We start from the raw sequence: 19,864 nt of genomic DNA, 5'->3' as shown, positions 1-19,864 counted from the left end.
CTCCCCCCGGCCCGGCCTGCCGAGCGCTCCCTCCCGCACACGCAGACACGGGCGTTGCGGGGGGTGGGCGGCTCCCGGCCCCGTGCCCCGCGCGCGGCACCGCCTGCGCGCGGCGGAAGGACCCCGCCGGTACCTCGGCGCTCTCTGAAGAGTCAACAGCCGCGCGTAGGTAATACTGTAGTTGTATTCTCTGCGTGGTAATATTCTCCTGTGGGAATCGTATCTTGAAATACTTACTTGAATTTTGCGGCTTCGAGTTGTGAACACAAAAATATGTGACTTAACAATAATGCCCATAGACCAGTGCCACGCGTGGTTGGGCTGTGCTTGTACGCTCGCGTTACTGGAGTGCCGGGAGGTCTAGGCCGGTCTTTCAGTTTAGGGAAATTTATTTTGACAAATGGCAACAACTGTGTAAGAAATAGCACCAGGAAATATGATTCATCAAGTGTTAGGAAAGGCGTCTATTTCGCTTTTGGAAACTGTATATTTTACAGCATGGATGTTTCATTTTTATATACAAAAGTGTTGTAGTACAAAGGACACACAAGATGTGGTCAGTGGTTATGGAACAAATTGCTAGCTTGTTACGTAGCAACTAGTAACCTCCAAAACTGTGTCATGCTGCTTTCTTCACTCTCTACATTTTTAAATGCCTTCTTAGTTTTGCTAGCAGACACGATCTTCCATGTTTGTATTTATTCACGTTATTAAAATTAAGCACACAAGAAAAAATAGCATAATGTGTCAATGAATTGATAATTCATACTGTTAATCAACAATACAGGATGATGTTCAGCCTCTGGAGTTTAACAGCACCTTTGGGAGGTGCTAATCTCCAAATGAGTGTTACTTGCACAGATCTATAACTATTACTTTTTAAAAAAATATATATATATATTCTGTGCCCTTATTCTAGTGTTTGTGGATAAAAAAGGCAGAGTTGTCCTTCACTTGTGACCAAGAGCTACAATGTCCTGAGGGTAAAGGATACTATAGATTGTGCATCTAAACAACAATAAATGTCAGTTATATCTCAGTAATCCTTGTAATTATTATTTTTAGAGTGAAATTTTTCTCTAGGGACACCTCAAAGGAAAAAATCAGCTATTTAACAGTGAAGACTGTTACTCAGTGAAGACTGAGTAAACATATTTGTACTAATAATTACTAAGATTAAGTGTGTGCAAAAGAGACGTTGAGCTGCTTCCCTACGAACACAAATTTACCTGAATAGGGTGGACTGGGACATGCTTTTCTGTGCCATAAATCATGAAAAAGCACGCTATCAAGAAAGGATTTTTTCAGGTTTTTTATTCACAAAGGTATTAGTAAATGGTAATGTCTAAATTTGCCACGTTGAGATTAAAACATATGTTATACTGAATAGCCAAGTTATGTAACAGAGTACCATATTGTAATACTACGCAGAGTCTTATATATGTTACATTCTATACTCATGTAACTCTACAAGACCATCTATATCACCTCAGAATATTTTAAAATTAACATGAAACAAGGCAAACAATTTCATTTTGTGACTACAGGAGAACAAAACCTTTAAAGCATTTTTGTGAAACAAAACTGGGTCTACATTATGTTTTGCAATTTATAAAACTTATGTTTTCCATTCAGCTCTGGGGTGTGCCAATGTGCATTTCTTCCTGGAGGAGAACCAAGGTTTTTACCGTATGAAAAAAATACCCATAAAAAACAATGAATATTAAATTTTCAGCACCATAAAGTGGCTCAGTTAAATCTCATAGAATTAAGCAGTTGTTGACCAATCTGAATACACTCAATGTTTCTTACGTCAGTGCCAACATTTTCTTGGTTTGATTCTGGTAAAATGAAAAACCTGACACTGGCAAATATGTAGACAGTATCCAAGGCACTTATAATTAAGGATTTTCACCAGTTTTTAGTGTAGAAATCAATCCGGTAAATGTGTAGATGATTCTAATACTCAGGTCTTTAGTTAAAATGCTTTTACTTGCTCATAATAGTACCTACAATGAAGTAGGTACTGTACAAATACAGAAGATAGGAGGCCTTACTCAGAGACCTTTGTGTGAAGCTAGGAAAACTATATCATGACACAATTCCAATGAAAAGAATTACATATAAATGCATATGTCTTTAAAATATTCCCTGACCTCCATGGTGAATTTTGGCCATTTCTGTACATCAGGCCCTATTCCCTGTGCTAAGGAGGCAGCAGTCACCTGTCCCTAAGCTGAGCTACGTGTTCTGGTAGCTCTTTTTGTTTATAATAAACCTGTATTTCCTTAGACTGCACAAGAGTGGAATATGGTAACAATGTTACAAATAATAAATAGTTATAACAATAAAAGAGACTCTTTCTTAAGGGGGCTTCCACTTGATAATAAATATGACAGCATACAAGTTTCTATTTTCCTTTAAGAGCGATCACCGAGGCTGACCCCGAGGCTGTTAAAGCTGGGTGAGCCAAGAGACACACAAAACGATTCCTCTCTGAGAACGGGTGGTGAGTGTGGCTCCCTCAGCAGGTCCACTTACTAGCTCTTTTTTCACTGATTCTTTAACCCATTGCCAAAATAAATATAACAAATCAAATTTCAAGTGACCTATAACAAAATTAAAGATACGTTAAATTAAAATCTTGTCCCTAATCCAAAATATACAACAGTTTCCATGTGAAACAGCATGAGAAACCTTAACAACATGCAAAGGACACTTAGAGAAAATAACTTCCAAAAATACTCTTATGAAGTATTAAACACTGTCTTAGAGCTCCTGACAGTGAAGCTTAAAGGTTAGACTTCAAATGGTGTCATACATATATATGTAGTAGAGCAGCTTGTAGCGTAGACTAACATGGCTTAAATTATCTACTTAGAACTATGTTCAGTGCAATTCAAATTGAGATTGAGTCACATAGAACACATCTGAGAACTTGCATAAAAATTCCCCTCTCTGGTAATGCAGTTTTTGAGTATGTGGACTAAAATTATGTGGAATAGGATAGATTCATTTGAAAACCAAAACCTTCTCCAATCTCTCTGAAGATTTCTGTCTGCTTGTACACAGTGGGGTAACAACAAAGGGTATTGCTAACTGGTTGCTGATCAGTGCTTGCCCTATAACTTCTAGGACTGTGTTTCTTAATAAGACATACTTTACATGTAGGTGCTTTCTGAAATACAAGGCAAAAGAATCATAAATTATTTTGGCAATTTTGTTTGCCATATCTTTTTACATTGCAGATGAAAAGGAAGAAGGCACTTCTGTTTACTGAGCGGCATTGTGCTTTAATCTGCCTTAGAACAGGTATTTTCTGTTTCTTCTCAGTGTGATTGCTTTTGTTTTCTTCAGTCAGGGCTAATGGTTCTGATCCAAAGCTGCTACTTGACCTTACAGGAAAGGTACACTTTTACCATCTTTCTCACGAAGAGACAATCCTGATGGCTACTTCTGAGCTGGCCATTGCTAATAAATCCATCCAATTTATGATTCGAAAAGTTCAGAACTGTTCAATTTGTCTTCTTCATACAGCAAAATATTTTCCATGAGCTTCTTTTTTTGATCATTTATCTGTATTTTCCAAGATGTCTCTCTGGCTAATGCTGAAAAACAAAAAAAGCCCAAATATTGAGAACATCCATCTGTTGCATAAGGAATAGAAAATAATTTTAAATTTTAAAACAAAACAAAACAAAACTGGTTTAGGCCAACCAGAAAAAGTAGAAAACCAGAAAACATTTTGTAGATCTACTGGTAAAATCATAACCAAGGATAAAAGATTTACTGAAATGTGTTTATAAGTAGGAAGAAGAGCCTAAGCAATTCTGGAGAAGAGAGTAACTTGTCCCTACCATTATAATCCTAGAGCACTTTTACAAAGACTTTGGTTATCCTAACAGGAACATGAGCAGTTTGCCAAAACAGCTTGAAGATTCCACGCTATTGAGTGTTCTGCGTGCACCCTTCAGATTTATCTAGATTTACCTTGTGAGGAACACAAAGAGTCAAGGTCTGCGTTCTTCTGTTGAAAGGTGCTCTGTGCAGCGGATGCTCTTTCCACGGCGGCAGCACTTTTGGCGCATGCTGCGTTTCTTTCCTGGAGTCCGTTTGCAGGTGGCTCCTGCTTGATCCTGCAGTCAGAGGCTGCGGTATTTCCTGAATCGTCACAGCTGTTGCTGGATAGCTCATCTGCAGATCTTTCTGAAGGATTCCACATAAAGCTGCTTGATTCATCTGATTCACAAGGGACCCTTGACATTTGCCCGCAGAAAGTGTCTGGTGACACAGCTCCTATTAAAGGAGGGGATGGATCGGCACTTGTCAGGATCGCTGGCTGTGTGCTGCCCTCCTTATTCTGACCCGCAAAAGGCATGTCCATGCTGAGACTCGTTGTCTCATCATCGGTTTCTTCTGGGGTGTTCATGGAGAATCCAGAAGTGCTGCCTCCACAGAGGTAATGCTCTCTTAATTTATTTTCAGCCATCTCCATAATTTCAAGCACCTGTTTTTAACAACAAAATCTGTGAATGTAGAATAATTCCTGTACCCCTGCTTACGCATATTCTTCTACGTCAACAGTCTCAAAAATAGTAAGGCTGTCAAGAAGACATCTTGGTCATGTATTTAAAATATTACCTCTGCTATGTTAGAATTCTTCTTTCTCAGGCAAAAGCAGATGGCTGAGGCAAAATCAATAGCAACCTCTTCCAGCAAGTGTCCTGCTTTCCTGTCTAGATATTTACAGCATATTTCCTTGGCAGCCAGCTTTTCAAAATTCTTTAGTTTGGAGTGTGAGCTTTCTTTCGCTGTTTGAATTTCATCAGCAATCATATCTTTCTGATCAAAGGAAGGAGATACATTGGTGAAGGCAAAATTAACACAAACATTTATTTCTATCTGAGTCACTGAGAATAGGAGTCTTGCCAAATATTTGTTATTATTGCTCCTTAATGGCTGGTTTACAGACCTGAAAGCTTTAAGAATCCCCATTCATGCAACTGACAGAAATGTTTGTTTTCACAGGAGAGAAAAGGCCAAAGGTTTTCTCTGCACATCTCTAGTGTCAAATTGACTAAAGCAGACCCAGCTCTTCTAGGCTTATGCCTGTTTGTAGGAGTGAAACACAACCAATGCTCTCCATAGCAGCATTCCCGCACAGGACTTTTCAAACATTTGTTAAAGAAATCAGAAGCCATGGACCCTTTATTTTCTGAACCCATTCGAACATGGCTGAATTGCTTGGGAATAGTAAGAAAGAATACTATTGTTGCCCCCTCAAAGGCGTCAGGAAGCTGGCACATCAGGAGGAGCGTGCCCCGGGGAAGAAACTCAGGTGGAAACTGTTTTCGTGATGATGGTGTTAAAGGCACTCAGTGAGCCAGGTCTGGTTGGTTGTGAAAGTAGTTTGTGTAGTTCTAATCACAGTCTGGGCAAACGGGCCAGGATATAAATTCCAGACACTGGCGCAATACATTAATTCCTGATAACATGGTGATGAGCAGCTGCAGTTACCGCCTACCCAGGTTTCCCCAGTCAGTTTGGCTCATAACACCTCTTTCTGGCACATAAAAACCATGCAGCAGCATTTCAGCGCAAAGCCTTGTCTCTTAAATAAGCGTGTACTTAAATGCCAATTATTTGGGAGTATCTCCTCATATAGTTGGGCCCTCAACCATGAGTGTGGTATGTGAAATGGGAATATATATTCTGCTGGGAATATATATTCTGAAGGCAGGTAGGCTGTTGATGTTTACAGAACCAGGATATGGCTTCTAAACACCCCTCCTTCAGGACGTGTACAGCAGATTGCAAATAACAAACTATTTGTATACAATGAAAATTCAGTTTATGACAACAACCCTATTCACTTGCATTGGTATTAATTATTCCTGCTTTTTCTTACCAGATAAATCGGCTGCCTTCCTTCATCCAGCGCCTCAATCCCTGTCAGTATCTCTGCTAAGACCTAGAAGGTATATTTGAAAGATAAGTATATTTGTTCAGAACTAATTCTATTTTTGAAAATTACTTTTGTAACTAAAGAAATATGGAACTGCCAGTGCCTTTTGAAATTATATTTTTACTTCAGATGACTTAACAAAGCCAAATCTGGGCAATCTTGATGACACTTCAGATTTACCTCCAGACGCAAGTCCAAATTTTACAGTTAGGTACAATAGATATTGTTGAAACAAAGGACGAGAAGAAAGTAATTCTAAATCTAGATAAGAAATCATACTGAACAGAGTAACTTCCTATTTAAATGGAAATATCTAGAGGCAGGTGACATCATAGACTATCAATTATTTTCGTTGAAATTCCAAATTAAGAGGTGATGTTTGTAACAGTTCACGTGGCAAATCTCCAAGAATTCTGAGAACCTAACTGCAGTCTTTCTGCTACTATTTTTTTTAAACAGTCAGCAGTAATACTTTTCTGGCAACAAGAAACAATTTTGTTTCTGTTGTTCAAAAGATGCACCTTGCTTTGCCACAAACTGAAGTATATTTGGAGTGTGAACATAATTAAAACCGGGATTTCAACACATTATATAGTCAGCAACTGTGATGTGAAATGGCCGTCAAAACAACTGTATGAGGCACATGCTCTTATATCCAATTTCCTGTCTAGAAGCACCAAAGAATGCAGCAAAACTGAAAAAAAGGCAACATACCACACCACAGCCGAATATATCAACTTTTTCTGTTAACTGCCCATGTCTGATAAAATCTTCTGGCAGATAAGTGAGAGAAGCTTGTAGGACTTTGGTTTTCATCACAGCATATTCTGATTTTTTATCAGCAGAATATAATCGCAGACCTGAATGTCCAAGCTTCGGTGTAAAGTTCTCATCCAACAAGATATTTGAGCTGCGACAAAGAAAGACAAATAAGAACATTGATCAAGTAATTACTTTCACTTGAGGTAAAGAATTACATTTTTACACTTTTAAAGTTAAAAGTGCTGAAAGTTTCCAGCATTTGGCCTGCTGTGTATGAATGAAAGGACAAAGAATGGCAGAAAGGGAGAGGGGGAAGAACAAGCACTCAAAAAATTACTTCAAAAGAATATACTTCCATCATTTAGAAAAGAGAGACAGATAAAACGGTAAACACCCTGCAGAACGTAGGACAGCAGAAAGATACCGCAAATGGATTTCAAAATTGCATAAGCTTTCAGCCATTATTGGCAAAAAAATCCTGGAATTAACAGGTGACCAAGGAAGTGCTGTGATGCCAAACCCCTCACCTTTTGATATTCCCATGAAGAATTCCAAAATTATGTAAATACTCTACAGCTCGGATGAATCCTATAGCAATGCTAATTCGCATCTCCCAGGTCAGTGGAGCAGAATCAGCCTGCAAGGAAGTGAGGAAAAAAATGGTAAAGAATACTGTAAGACATTAGTAGTTTTGAAAACCAAAGACTTAGTTGTAGTCCCAGTCAAAACTCCTGTTGGCCTAAATCAAGAGTTTGGTCCAAGGCAGAAACGGATGATTTCTAGGCCCAGGCGGGCACCTGTTCTTACATACTGTACTGCACGTTTTGCCTGCCATGGGACACAGAGAGATAAGGACACAGCGAGGATCCCGTGTGCCCAAAGCACCGAGTACTGGCCGTTACTGAGGCATAGCGCTGGTTTTGGTGGGTTGTGTTTCTAATGTTTCCTCTGCCCTATGATCTCCTCTGGAAGTGCTCTTTCACTGCGTGTGAACATCTCAGACTGTTCTCTCTTAAGGCCTTGTAAAACTTGGTAGCTCATTATGCCAATGAATACGATGATGGATTCTACAGATTCCCAAATCCAATGAAATATTGCAATATGAATAGACAAATTTTTCAGATTCCTTATTACTCTAAAAATCTAAAGGCTGCACAGCAGAAACTTCCTGTTGACCTGATCTGCTTTGCATAGAAAAACCGGAGAAGAGCTGCAGCTTTTCTAGTACTGCGGTCAAAGTGTTTGGGCACCTTTTTTTTTGGCACCTTTTTTTTTTTTGGCTGTTTCTCAGAATTCAAAGAGATATAATTGCTTTTCATACAATAGCAGGACAGGACGTGTAATCACAGATAGATAACAGATCCAGACTACTTGCTTACTTGCCGCTGCAGCTGGTTTTGTAGTGATCCATTAGGCAGGTATGGATATATCAGACAGTGCAATCCAGTTTCCACTGAGAAACCCAGCAGCTGCAAAATGTTGACATGACAACACCTGCAGGCACAGATCAACAATGACTTGCAAATGAAATAAGAGCAACACTGAAAAACACATTCCTGAGCTGGAATAAATTCCTGAATTCAAGGCCACTGGGCATTGTGTCCTGCAGCTGGAAGCATGGAGCGGCCAAGAGCAGGACGGCAGAAGGCCAGCCCACCTAGCAGCAAGGGGAGACCCTCACAGCGCAGCCCCGCTCTGAGCAGGCAGGAGGGATGCCAAGCTCCAGAAGGAACGGCTTCCTCACCCCCGCAAGGAACCGCAGCATCACCAGGCGGCATGCTGCTTCCCGGGGCTCCTGCAAAGCCCCTGCACAGCCCCACGGTCCCCAGACCAGCACAGCGCCTGGGCGGACACACACATCAGTCCTGAACCAAACGCATGGGCAACAGGCCCCGAGCAGCGTATGCTTGGGCTGTGTTTGAAAGCCAGCCGCTTACCGAAAGCAAATCTGTACTTCTGTGTGAAAGAATCTTTGGGTGGAATTCGGACTTGTGCATTCCATCTGGCAAACGAAAACATACAGTAGAATGTCAATAGTAATTCTTAAGATATTGCATTTATACAGATCTTTGAGTCTCTAGATGACAAACTACTTTAGAAAATAGGCAAGTATTACTGATGGCATCTGTGTGTCAAAGGCAACAATTAATTGAAAATTAGAACAAAAAACAGTGTAAAGCCACCTCTGCTCCAATCATCAAGGCAGGTTGCTACATTGCAGGCTACTCCCATGGACAGAGTTAATAAAACTACTCATATGAGTAAAATATCTCTCATACGTGTTTGCTGAATCTAGGTTTGCTTACTTTACATCATTTCCTTTTTACCTCTCTTGTGTAGCCGTTCTGGTTCCTCGCCTATACAATATTAAACAACTGCTAACGTTCAAGAGATACTTATGACATACCCCCTTCAAAGAAAAAGAAAAGGTGGAGCGCTTGCCTCTTTCAGTCTTTTGATGACATACTCTGTGTTGTTCCTCTGACCTTTGTAGACATCTGCAAAAGTACCTTCACAAATTCTGCTCTTGTCACTGAAACCATTTGTGGCATTAGTAACTTCCTTCAGGGTCCACAAAAGACTCCCGCTGGGGAGATCAGTCATTGTCTCCTGCTGAGGACTAGAAGAGCTGCAGGGCTACACATTTGTAGAAGAAACAAGTTTATCTCATGAAAATTCATATGCTTTTTCCTTCTTTCAGGTGTCGTATTTTCTTTTCCATGATTTAAGCCATCACTGTGATTGTTGAAAGAAATTGTGAAAGCTGCTCTGCAATCACTCATTAGGGTTTCCCTTTGTAACACCGCTCGTGATGAGCTTTGCTGGTGTAAAAATTTTGCGTAGTAGAAGAGACTAGAAAACAGTTACCAATTTGCATTTCCCCCTTTCCCAGAAAACAGACTTGTTTAAAAGTCCATATATTTATTTGAAGTGATGTTAGTTTAAGCTACAAAAAATATTAATCTTTATGGCTGGGGCACATATTAAGAAACAGCTGGATCAGAAAGTAGGGTCCCTCTTTATTTATGCTCTGGTAGGAATTACACATCTACTTCTGAAGCATCTGGCATCAGTTGCACAATAATGTGTTGCTTCCAGTGTGGCAAGCCCTAATGCCAATTGTTATTACAGTTTCTCTGTAGCCTAATCACACAGCTTTCACAACCTTCATGTGCTCCAGAACTGAGAAAACAAAACCACTCCCTGTCAAGAAACTCTGAAACTACTGCATTCTTTGTAGCAGTCTTCTCTTCCGGCTGGTACTCTTGAACCATGTTCTTTTGGAAGAGTTTAAAGTCTTAAAACACAATCTTCTTTAAAAAAACTTGAACAAAATAAACCAAACAGGCCAAGACAACCATGATGGGAGCAGAGTGTGCACATGGATCTGGGAAACACTCTGAGAACCCGCAGGACGGATCCAGCCAGACTATCTTAAAGACGAGAGAGCTATAGGGGGGAGCAGGAGGCTGCGCAGAAATCATTGGGAACATGGGAAAAACTTCCCCCAGTGAGAGGGTTAAGTACTGGAACAGGGGTTCAGAGAGGTAATGGAACCACCATCCTTGGAGATTGCCAACTGTCAGCTACACAAGGCTCTGGGCAACCTGACTGAAAATTGGTACTAAGCCCAGTTTTGAGCAGAAACCACAATTTAAGTATAAAATTAAACTAAAAGAAGCATGCTGGTGTGACTAGTCAGTGGTATCTATTGCCCTGTCCTGTGATCCCACCAGAAATGTTAAGTCCTGTGTAAAATCCATACTGGAAATTCCTTCAAAATTAATTGCTGTTTGTGGGCAAGCTATCCATGCTGACCTACGCAGTATGCAATAGTGCTAATTTTTCCCTTCACTGGTCCTTCACTGGCAAAAAAGTGATGTAAACCGTAAGTAATCTAACTGTAGCATTACTATTATATTCAGTCCAAATAAATTGTAATCAAGCCCCACTTTTTCACCAGATCTATATTTTATGCAAGTAGAGGGATAAACTTGAATTGAAAAAAACCCCAACAGAATGTCATAAAGATGATTTTCATTGTTATAATCAATGAGTACTAAAGGGATTTACCTTCACACTTGATGAGACGGGAGGATTTGACTGTAAGGACTGCAAAAGGTCTCTTGGGGGAGGTGGTGGAGGGGGCAGTGAATACAAGGCTCCTTCAGAAACAGCACCTGAAACTGCAATAATAGCATTGAAAAGACACCGTATTTTTGTAATACCACAGCCGGTGACTAATAATGACAGTCTGGGGTATTTTGCTGAATTTCCTAAGCAGGGATAATCTGTGAGAAGCTGTCAAAATGTGACATTCTGTGGGAAGATAGGGAGCTATTTTCCTGGTTCCTCTTTCCAAGATGACTGCACAGATGTCTCGTCCCGGCTGGGGACGGAGGGCTCCCTATGTCTGTGGGGTCGCTCAGCCACTCCCCTCACTGCGTCCTGTGGTTCCGTCCCTCCTTTCCCAGGGAGGGGAACTGCTGACGCGTGCGCGGCTCTCTTCTGGCCCAGGTTTGTTTGCGTGCAGAGGACACAGGGACAGAGTGTGTGCACTGATCTGGTATGGAGCCGTGACAGGACCAGGGCGTTCCCAGGGAGCTGGGGAACGTCCTGAGACCCCAAGGACAGACAGAGCCGGCATCTCTCCCGGCTCAGAGAGCTCGAGGAAGGAGGAACAGGAGGCCGTGTGCTAAAGTTAGGTATAAACAGCTCGGGAGAAAACAGTGCTAGGTAAAGGGGAAATACTCAAATGTGACCATTTTGAAGAACAATATATTCATTACTCCATACTGAAAGCGAATGGGAAGCAGTCTTGTCTATATGGTCATTCCAACGTTAAAGTGAATTCAGAATCTATTACTTACTACTCGCTGGTGATACTCTCAGATGTGACGAGTCTGGTGATGGCAACAGACTTATCTCATTTTCTCTCTCTTTATTCTTCTTCTCTGTGGGAGTTAAAGATATGTTCTCCTGTTTAGGTGGCTCTACCAGCTCTTCTTTTTCAGAGTTGGTAATATTAGAGGCTGATGTCCCTTCAAAAGAGAAGAAAAGAAAGATGAAGATTACCAGAGAAAATAGAGTCTGACTCTAATCAGTTATCAGGAAACAATCCTAGTTAGGAAAACAGACTGTAAATTAGCATGAATATTAAAATGAACATTCAAGCCATTTATTGTTCAATTGCTGGAACGCTATTGGTGTTTATATTCAGACCATATTCATGACATTAACTACTACTGAAAATTAATAAGAAGTGATAGCTTCAAACAAATATCTGTGATGATTATGCAAAAGATATATAGTCTCTTACAATACGGAATTAGCAATAATAGTGTATTTATTTTTGTCATTTTCTATGTAATATCTTTCAGCCAATGATCTCAAATCAGAAATATCTCCCAGCCTAAAGAAGGCATCTAGTTCATTGTTAATTGTCATGGGACTGAGAGGAAGTTTGACAGAATTGTATTGGTTTTAGTCTGTTAAATGTTTTAGGACGGTTTTCAGTTCTGTGGTATTAGTGCCATGACTATGCCCCTAAACACTTTCCTATATAGAACTATTTGCAATAAAGAACCACTTATTTATTTAAACCACTCTTACTTATGAATAGAAAGAAAGAAACCAGAGACAATCTAGGGAAAACACAAAAATGGTCAAAGGTCAAGACTTACTGATGTATAAGGAAAAAGTAAAGGCCAAATTATTGATTCACTACAGCTCTAAAAGATCCTATATTGTATACAGCTTGGCAAAACCTCAGAATCAGGCCTGCAAAAGCAACCTGAAGTCTGGTTAAAAGAAACACAAGGATGCTTTCAGCATTCAGGGACTTGAAGAGTATGTACATCTTAGAAGGAATTATTAACATTAGATTAGGCTATAGTTAGCATGGGAAAAAATAAAGTAAAACAATGCAAGATACTGTGATATACAAGGCAGTAAAAGTCTCCTGAAGAAGCGACTGAATTCTTCTCCATGAATACATTTAAAACTGAGGTTGAAAAGGAGCTTGGAAATGCCCAGCGTGCGCTGGGGATGATGTAAGGACTTTCTACTGCCTAATAACCACATTTTCCTGGTTGTAGTTCTAAAATTTTGTTCCTACCTGCCACCGTTTATCAGCAACACATTTAGCATTTTCTTAAAAATCAAAATTAATGTTTTATTTTTATATAAAAGAAAATAAACCACAAGTATTAATAGAAGGGGTGGGGTTTTTTTCACGCTGTCTTATCAGCTTGTATCTTAAGCGTGGTGGTGACCTTGGAATCAAAAGCCACAGGCCTGTGCATTTGCAATCAGATAATAGCTTTGGTCTTTTTTTTTTTGTACAAACAAAGCCTTGGGAGTATCTGAAAGAAGCAGGAAGCGGTAGGCTTCATTTATAATCTCTGCTCCTTACAATAAACCAAGATTCAGTAGAGCTGTCTGAGGGCAGACAAACTGTGATGGTTCCAGTGCACTAAAGGCTGAAGCATAGGAGCACATGAAAAGCGGTAATGGGCATGAAAAGCAGAAGTGGGCGTCTCCGTGCCAGGCACGTCTTCTCCTTTGAGCTCTGTTTGGGGTTTGTACCCGCTTTCTTCAATGTCACCTACAAATGCAGGGTTGAATGAAACTAGGTCTTCAAACTGAAACTCAGAAAAATCAGGCACGTTTCTTTATTACTGCGTCAGGCTGCTCTGAAATCCCCAATTTTACGGGCTTTTGAAATTAGCTATCGAGCAGCCTGCAGGCCTTTAGTCAAAACCAACAGCCCCCGTATTCTGCAATTGTTGGCTTTTCCCTCCTGTGCTTTAACCTAGAAGTCTCCAAAATGAGAATCACTTCCCTCTTTCAACCTATTTTTCAGGGTTTTTCATGACTTTTGCAACTTCCTGCACATCAGACAAACAGGTCACTACTAAAGCTACCATAAAAACTGTCTTTTCATGGACACCCAGAAGTGGGACTAGAGCAGTGCAAGAAATTTTTGGAGGGAGGTAGAACTCTCCTGGAAGTAATCTGCCAGCAAAACATCTACCCGTGTGTTGTGCTTGATTCCTCTAAGTCAGAATGAAAAGAATTCTGGTGATGTAGTCTTCTGAAGCACCCAATAGAACAAGCAATGTGTTCTCCGTATCCGCCTGAGAGGAATCACCTGAGTAAGCATATTCAGATACAGATAAAAAGCAGAAGTAGAGGGTAAAGACCTGAAAGATTTGTCTAAACCCAAAAGGATCCTTCTAGAATTCACTTCTGCTTATGACTGAGGATACGCTGGAATGCCTGTATTGGGTAAATTCCAGAAAACATTAACTACTTCCACATGGCAGAACAACAAAATAATCCAGACTTGGCGCAACTTAAATGAACATGAAGCTGTGCTATGGACTTAAGACATAAAAGACAACTATTAGAAGTTTTTTTTAAAAGATCATTTCATGATAGTTTTGTCCATTTATTGCATTTGAATTGATCTTGGAGAAAAATGAATATTGATTATCCAGAAATATAACTAAAAATTGATCGCTCCACATGATTTGTGTCTTCCATCCTCTATTAAACCCTCTTTATGTAGCCCTCCTATTGCTTTACAGCATTCAGAGTCAAACCCACGATCGCTTCCAACTCCTTACGCAGCCCTCTGCGGAACAGTCCCTGGTGTAGTTCGCCCACTGCCACCGAGGCCGTCAGAGAGAGGAAGGTGTGTTACATCTGTTTCGTTGGCTCAGGGTCTTAATGAGATGAATTGAGTATGTCTGTTTCTTGCCATGATTTTTTTTAGATTTACTTTCCCTATTTACTATGCATCCTGTAGAAATCATTATGAAGCCCCCTGCCTACTTGCCTCAGCCAACTACAACTTTTAGGAACGCGGCTTTTCCTTGGGGATCACAGTGTGCTCCTGCAGCCAGGGGGAAGTTGATTGCGGTTTATTTTTAACAGGGGGAAATCCCTCAACTTCTGCAGCGCGTGGCAAGTGAAGTCCAAAAAGTCTCAGAAAGTTTTTTGAGAAAGCTCAATTAAAAAAAAAAAAAAGGTAAATGAGAGAATCCCAAGAGCAAGCAGGTAATCCCCTCTTAATCCCCTCTGGTACCAGAGGCTGAAGTCAGGTGTACAGCGATATTTTCATACAACGTAAAAGGAAAGCGCTCGGACAAACAGCAGGGTGACGAACATTTCTGTGCAGTGACGATGATTACGTTTGCCTGGCTTGTACCTTTATTTTTAATAGCAATGTTGCTGGAAGAGCTCATGGATCGGAAGCCCGATTCTTTGCGTTTCACATACCAGAGGGACAAATCTGGCTTGGTTCTGTGCCAGCAGACTGCCGGGGGCTCTCAAGCGCTGCCTCGCGGGATGTCCCTGCGGCCCCGTCCTGCCTTTGCACCCAGGACCAGCCACGATCAGGCTCTGTGGTTCCCGGGGGGTGGTGGCACTGGGTGCGGTGTACACCAGAGCTTGAACCCAACAACGTGGTGGTTTGTGAGCAACAGCTCTCTGAAATCAAATATGTGAAGCGTCTCTGGGAGTGACGCGCCACTGCAACGGGCTGAACTACTCTCAGTTTGAAATCTGCTCATGTCCTTGTTTTAAAGGCCTGGAAGAGAAAACGCTCTACCTTGGGGTAAAAGCAGCAGCACCTCAGTTGTTATAACAAGTAAATTTTCTAAGCTTCTTGAACTCAGCTTTTGCAAAAATGGCAAAATTAACCCACATGGGAAAGAAAAGGCACCCCACCTGACTGAACAAACCCAGCCTTTTCCGTGAGAGACAAAAAGTACGTTGAAAATTGTTGCTGCTATCATGTAGCGGTAAACATTCAGTAATTTTTCAATTTCTGTTTCTATGTTTCTCAGAAGGAGAATGCAGGGTTTTTTTCTTAAATAGAGTGTATAAAGTGGGCTTACAGACATGTCAATGAACTGGGTGCAGGAACACCCCGAGCTAAGGCAGCCGTGACCACAGGCGGGCCCCAGCCCGCGCTGGCAGGGGGAGAAGGCAGAAGCCGTGACTAATTAGCGGTTAAGGTGTGGTACGTTATACCCTCTTAGAGAAGAGCCCCCAGAAAGTCTCTTTATGGGCTGGGAATCAACCGTGTTAGATACTGGACAGGCACAGAGCGGGAGCGCACCACGTCATGGAAGGCACCTCCTGCCCCAGTGTGTCCGTACAAGCAGCACCGCCAGGGAGCCGGGCTTAGTGCACTGGCGATATCGAGGTCACGTTTATTCAATAGATAGATTTAAAAAAGAATCATCGAGATATTGTTTTCAATCCTGTTCACTCAGCCTGGACCCTCAAAGCCACAGTCACTGTGTCTAAATTAAAAGTTGGATTATTGATATACAAATTAAAACAGATTCGAGTTCACTTTCCTGTGGCTTTGCTCCGCTGAGGGATGAGATGTCAGAATCGTTACAGTCTCCTCAGCTGAACGCTGTGGCTGAATTCAGTCAGAAAGTGAATCTGCTGAATTAGAAGGCTGCATGTGGGTGATGCCAAAATCAGGTGTATTAACTGAGCAACGTTCTCGTTAGGGTCTGTGGTTATCGTGTTTGAGGTACTAAGACAGAGTTTGCTTGAAGGCTGTTTGTGCTGTAGTACTTAATATTCCGTGTTACAAAAAAAAAACAAACAAAAAAACCCCCAGAATTTAGAATACCGTTGTCAAAGATTTTTTTCTGCCATACCAAAATGAAGGTGAAAAGTCATGCTAATGCCAGGAAACTCCAGAGAGCCATAAGTGCTGCACAAAGCAGTGCTGTGGCACAACCCCGTGAGGCATTACCGGACTTCCCACGAGAAGAGCCTCACGCTGCCGCGCCGCGAATGCCAGCTGCACCCTGACTGCCGGCACAGGCTGCTGTTTCGCAACCGCCGCGCGTGGCATGACTCAAAGGCACTGACGGTTTCCCTGTCGCAGAAGCAGACGGTGCTCCCGCACATTGTCCACCTGTGGAAGCGTACGCCCCCATAAGCTTTGAGCGTTTCCCATACACACCCATATAGTGCTTCTCTAAGCATTTTTGTCCACATAACAAAAATCTGTAATTTTTCTTTCTAATAATTCTCTGTGGAGAGCTGGCAAGATTCATACAAACATCTGATTTCCAGAAAGTAGATTTTGGGTGGGAATATGTGTGAAAAGAGGAATTTGGTCCACTCTCAACTTTTGGGGGCAACTCAGTACAGAAAGACAGGATGTTGTCCACGGTTTTCAGCAGATTTGGTGGTAGAACTGGACTAAGGTACGATTTGGCTTACAAAAACAGGCAGCTGCAATTTAAACATAACTTTGAATTGAGAAAAATTGAAAGGAAAATTATATTTAAGTGTTGTGATTTCGATAAGGCACACTGAGCTCAAACTCTAATCATCCTACCTCAAAAAACATAAACCTGAAATAGAGCAACATGGAGATATGTGAGAAGAATTACATGCAAAGAGTTAGAAAAGACTACAGCTGATTAATTTATGGAGGGATCGAGGAGAACATGTGATAGGAATAGAGAAAATATGAAGTGAGATAAAGAAATAGTAATGTAGGTAGTTCATAAACCATTTCTCCTTTTCATAAGCTTTTTCTTACAGTGCAGGAACGCAGGCTGCAGAGGCAAAACTGATTGCATGTTTTTCTACTCTGAGTTTGTTGGCAATTAGAGTATAATGACCAAATTTCACGGAGGAAAAAAAGGTATGAAAAATCAAAACATTCATAACTATTCCATGTGTTCAAACCCTGCCTGATGCATGGCAGTACCACCCCTAGTTCAGAGCATGGCCGATCTCTCCTTGGCACCTCTCGAAGCATCCGAGATGGCCGCTACAAAAGTGGGATGATGAACCAGAGGGACCAGTTGATTCCTCCTCTATGTCACCTCTTCCTTTCCCACCACAAATTTTATTTGAGAGAGTAGAAATTCAGAATCAGTGGAGAAATTTTAGACTTCGAGCATGAAACTCCCAGCAAAAAGTTGCTTCAGCTAGCAAGAGAGATGTATGAGCCCGGGTGTGGGTGCTGTGGGAAGCAGTGCAGCTCCCCGTGGGGCGAAGGGGCAGCTACTCACAGTCCAGGATGACCTGAGCCGCCCGGTAGAGCTGCAGTCCTTGCAGCAGGTCCAGGAGCTGCTGCACTGTCGCCAGCCTCACGCCCCACCACCACATGAGCTCTCGTGTTATGCTGATCCCCGTCCTCTCCATGCACTTGATTTTCCGTAGCTCTGTTTGATCGGTTATCACGTAGGAGGCTAGTGGGAGACAAGGAATATTTCTGTGTAAAAATCAGAAAAAACAAGCAAGCACAAGCAGGGAATGCTGAGGTGTGAGACACTTGGCTTTTTCATTTGCACGCTTTTAAAAGGAAGGATCACAATGAATTAGCTATGAGGACATGAAGAAAATTCAGTTCCTAAAGTAAGATATTCCTTTTATTCCTTCAACTATTCTGGAAAAAATATTGTTTTATCAGCAACCTAAAAAGAAAACCCAGTCACACTTTTCAGCATATTTTCCTCATAATCTTCCTTCACCTTAGTACTTTGTACCAAAATAAAGATTAAATTCCTGGTGTGATTGTCCCGAAATAGGTAACAGGAGTCAGCGCTGAGATTGTGCTCCTGCCCACATTACTAAATATCAATATTATGGTAAGCCAAATAGTAACTGAATCATCTGGGTGTTGTTTACAGTCAGATAAACGTATGGGTGCAACACAGCTATTTTTAAGAGCAGGCGATGCCGTGCTAAAGCTGACCCTACACAATTTGTCCCGATTCCTGGACGTGCAGTGTGGTGACCCCTCTGCACTCCCCGGCTCGCTCACCGACATGTAACCCCCTCCCCTTGTTCAGGTCCCACTAAATCCTACGCACACAGATGTGGCGTAAGCGCCAGAGTTACAGTGACATGGGCTGGAACCAGGACGGTCAAACACCGCAGGTGGCTAAGAATGCCCCTGGATTTGGGACGGGGATGTGGCACAGCTTCCCCAGCCGTCAGTGCCCACCCCAGGCAGCCCTGCTTAGGGAAGAGGAGCCAGGATGAACTGGCTGCAGCAGCGGTTTGTGGCACAGGGTCTCCGTGTCACTCCGCCCTGGGATGTTGTCTGAATTCAGCCGTGCTCATCTGTGGTCTGCGGGGCCAGTGGAGATCCCACCGATGGCGCCGGGGTCAGCCCCCCGCAGCTGACCCCCCCAATGTCCCTGAAGGAGGGAGGTCCGGGGGCCGGGGCGCGCGTGGACAGAGATCCCCCAGGTGACACCTCAGCTGGCGTGAGAGGGACGTTCCACACACGGTTTTATGCATGTGAAGATAGCGGAGGTAACCCCCCCGCCTCGGTCAGCAAGGTTAACTGGGGCGAGAGCTTACTCAGCAGACAGTGAAATCCTGAATGGAATTAAGCTGTGTTAAATGAAGGAAGCTCGGCCAACAAAGAAAAGATTCAGGTTAGAACTGTTTGGACCGGGATACAGAAGAAAAGAATAAAAACCTCAGGGACTACATTTTCTGTACTGATGAACTGGACACAGCCAGGACCGAGAAAAACAGGGGCAGTAAGTATGAGGGAATGTACACGAAGTGAAGGAAGAAAGAAAAAAAATAGAACATGTAAGGACACGTGAGGGCTGTCGTGAAAACAGGCAAGCAAACAGCAGAGGATAAAGAGTGAGCGGAGAGGGGAGTGCGGCGGATCGTGGGAAGCGAGGGGAGAGAGCCCGGCTGCCCCGGAGAAGCCGAGGGAACGTGGAAGTCTGGAATTCCACCTGTTAATCAGAGGGTTTGCTTGATCCCAAGAACAAAGCAGTGTGCGGGAATTCCCTGTCCAGGGGCCGCGCTCACCCGGTGCTGGGGAGTGACTCGGCCCGAGGCCCCGCGCGGGGGCACCGCTCGCCCCAGCCTCGTCCCTTCCACCGCACCGCCGAACCCCGCTACCGCCCCGCTGCCGCCCCTCACCGAACCGCATCCAGTCGTAGTCACTCAGGCAGTCCATCTTCTGGCAGAAATCCTCCAGCACCCAGGCGGGCATGCTGTGAATGTACAGAGACGGGGGGCAGCCCCCTTTCAGGGCCGGGGGCGGCTGCTGCAGGGTCATGGCTTCGCAGTCCCTCTCCAGAGAGTCCTTCGTCCCCGCTGTGGCCA

At 42.6% G+C, this 19,864-nt stretch overlaps 1 protein-coding gene across 1 annotated transcript; it reads right to left on the bottom strand.

Annotated features, from left to right (window-relative positions):
* Nucleotides 1-3,489: 3,489 nt before the first annotated feature.
* Nucleotides 3,490-19,817, bottom strand: IRAK2 (interleukin-1 receptor-associated kinase 2). The gene is made up of 13 exons (XM_009882865.1): nucleotides 19,679-19,817; nucleotides 17,794-17,973; nucleotides 11,599-11,769; nucleotides 10,802-10,914; nucleotides 9,170-9,364; nucleotides 8,665-8,729; nucleotides 8,107-8,221; nucleotides 7,255-7,364; nucleotides 6,680-6,875; nucleotides 5,909-5,971; nucleotides 4,642-4,842; nucleotides 3,991-4,507; nucleotides 3,490-3,608 (listed from the first exon to the last, which is right to left on the bottom strand). The coding sequence occupies exons 1-13, from the start codon at nucleotides 19,815-19,817 to the stop codon at nucleotides 3,490-3,492; spliced, it is 2,184 nt and encodes a 727-aa protein (XP_009881167.1).
* Nucleotides 19,818-19,864: the final 47 nt, after the last annotated feature.

The sequence above is a fragment of the Charadrius vociferus genome, unplaced genomic scaffold (assembly GCF_000708025.1).
Source record: "Charadrius vociferus isolate BGI_N301 unplaced genomic scaffold, ASM70802v2 scaffold433, whole genome shotgun sequence".
NCBI classification, from domain to species: domain Eukaryota; kingdom Metazoa; phylum Chordata; class Aves; order Charadriiformes; family Charadriidae; genus Charadrius; species Charadrius vociferus.
The sequence above is the reverse complement of the archived record's forward strand: the minus strand, read 5'-3'. Positions and strand labels throughout refer to the sequence as shown.

Excerpts from the sequence above, each read along its gene's own strand:
- IRAK2 (XM_009882865.1), bottom strand. The coding sequence starts at position 19,817 with ATGACCCTGCAGCAGCCGCCCCCGGCCCTGAAAGGGGGCTGCCCCCCG. Across the intron at positions 10,915-11,598 it reads GAGAGTATCACCAGCGAGTA|TTTCAGGTGCTGTTTCTGAA; the intron begins GTAAGTAATAGA and ends CTATTATTGCAG. Across the intron at positions 6,876-7,254 it reads CTTCATGGGAATATCAAAAG|CTCAAATATCTTGTTGGATG; the intron begins GTGAGGGGTTTG and ends TCTTTGTCGCAG.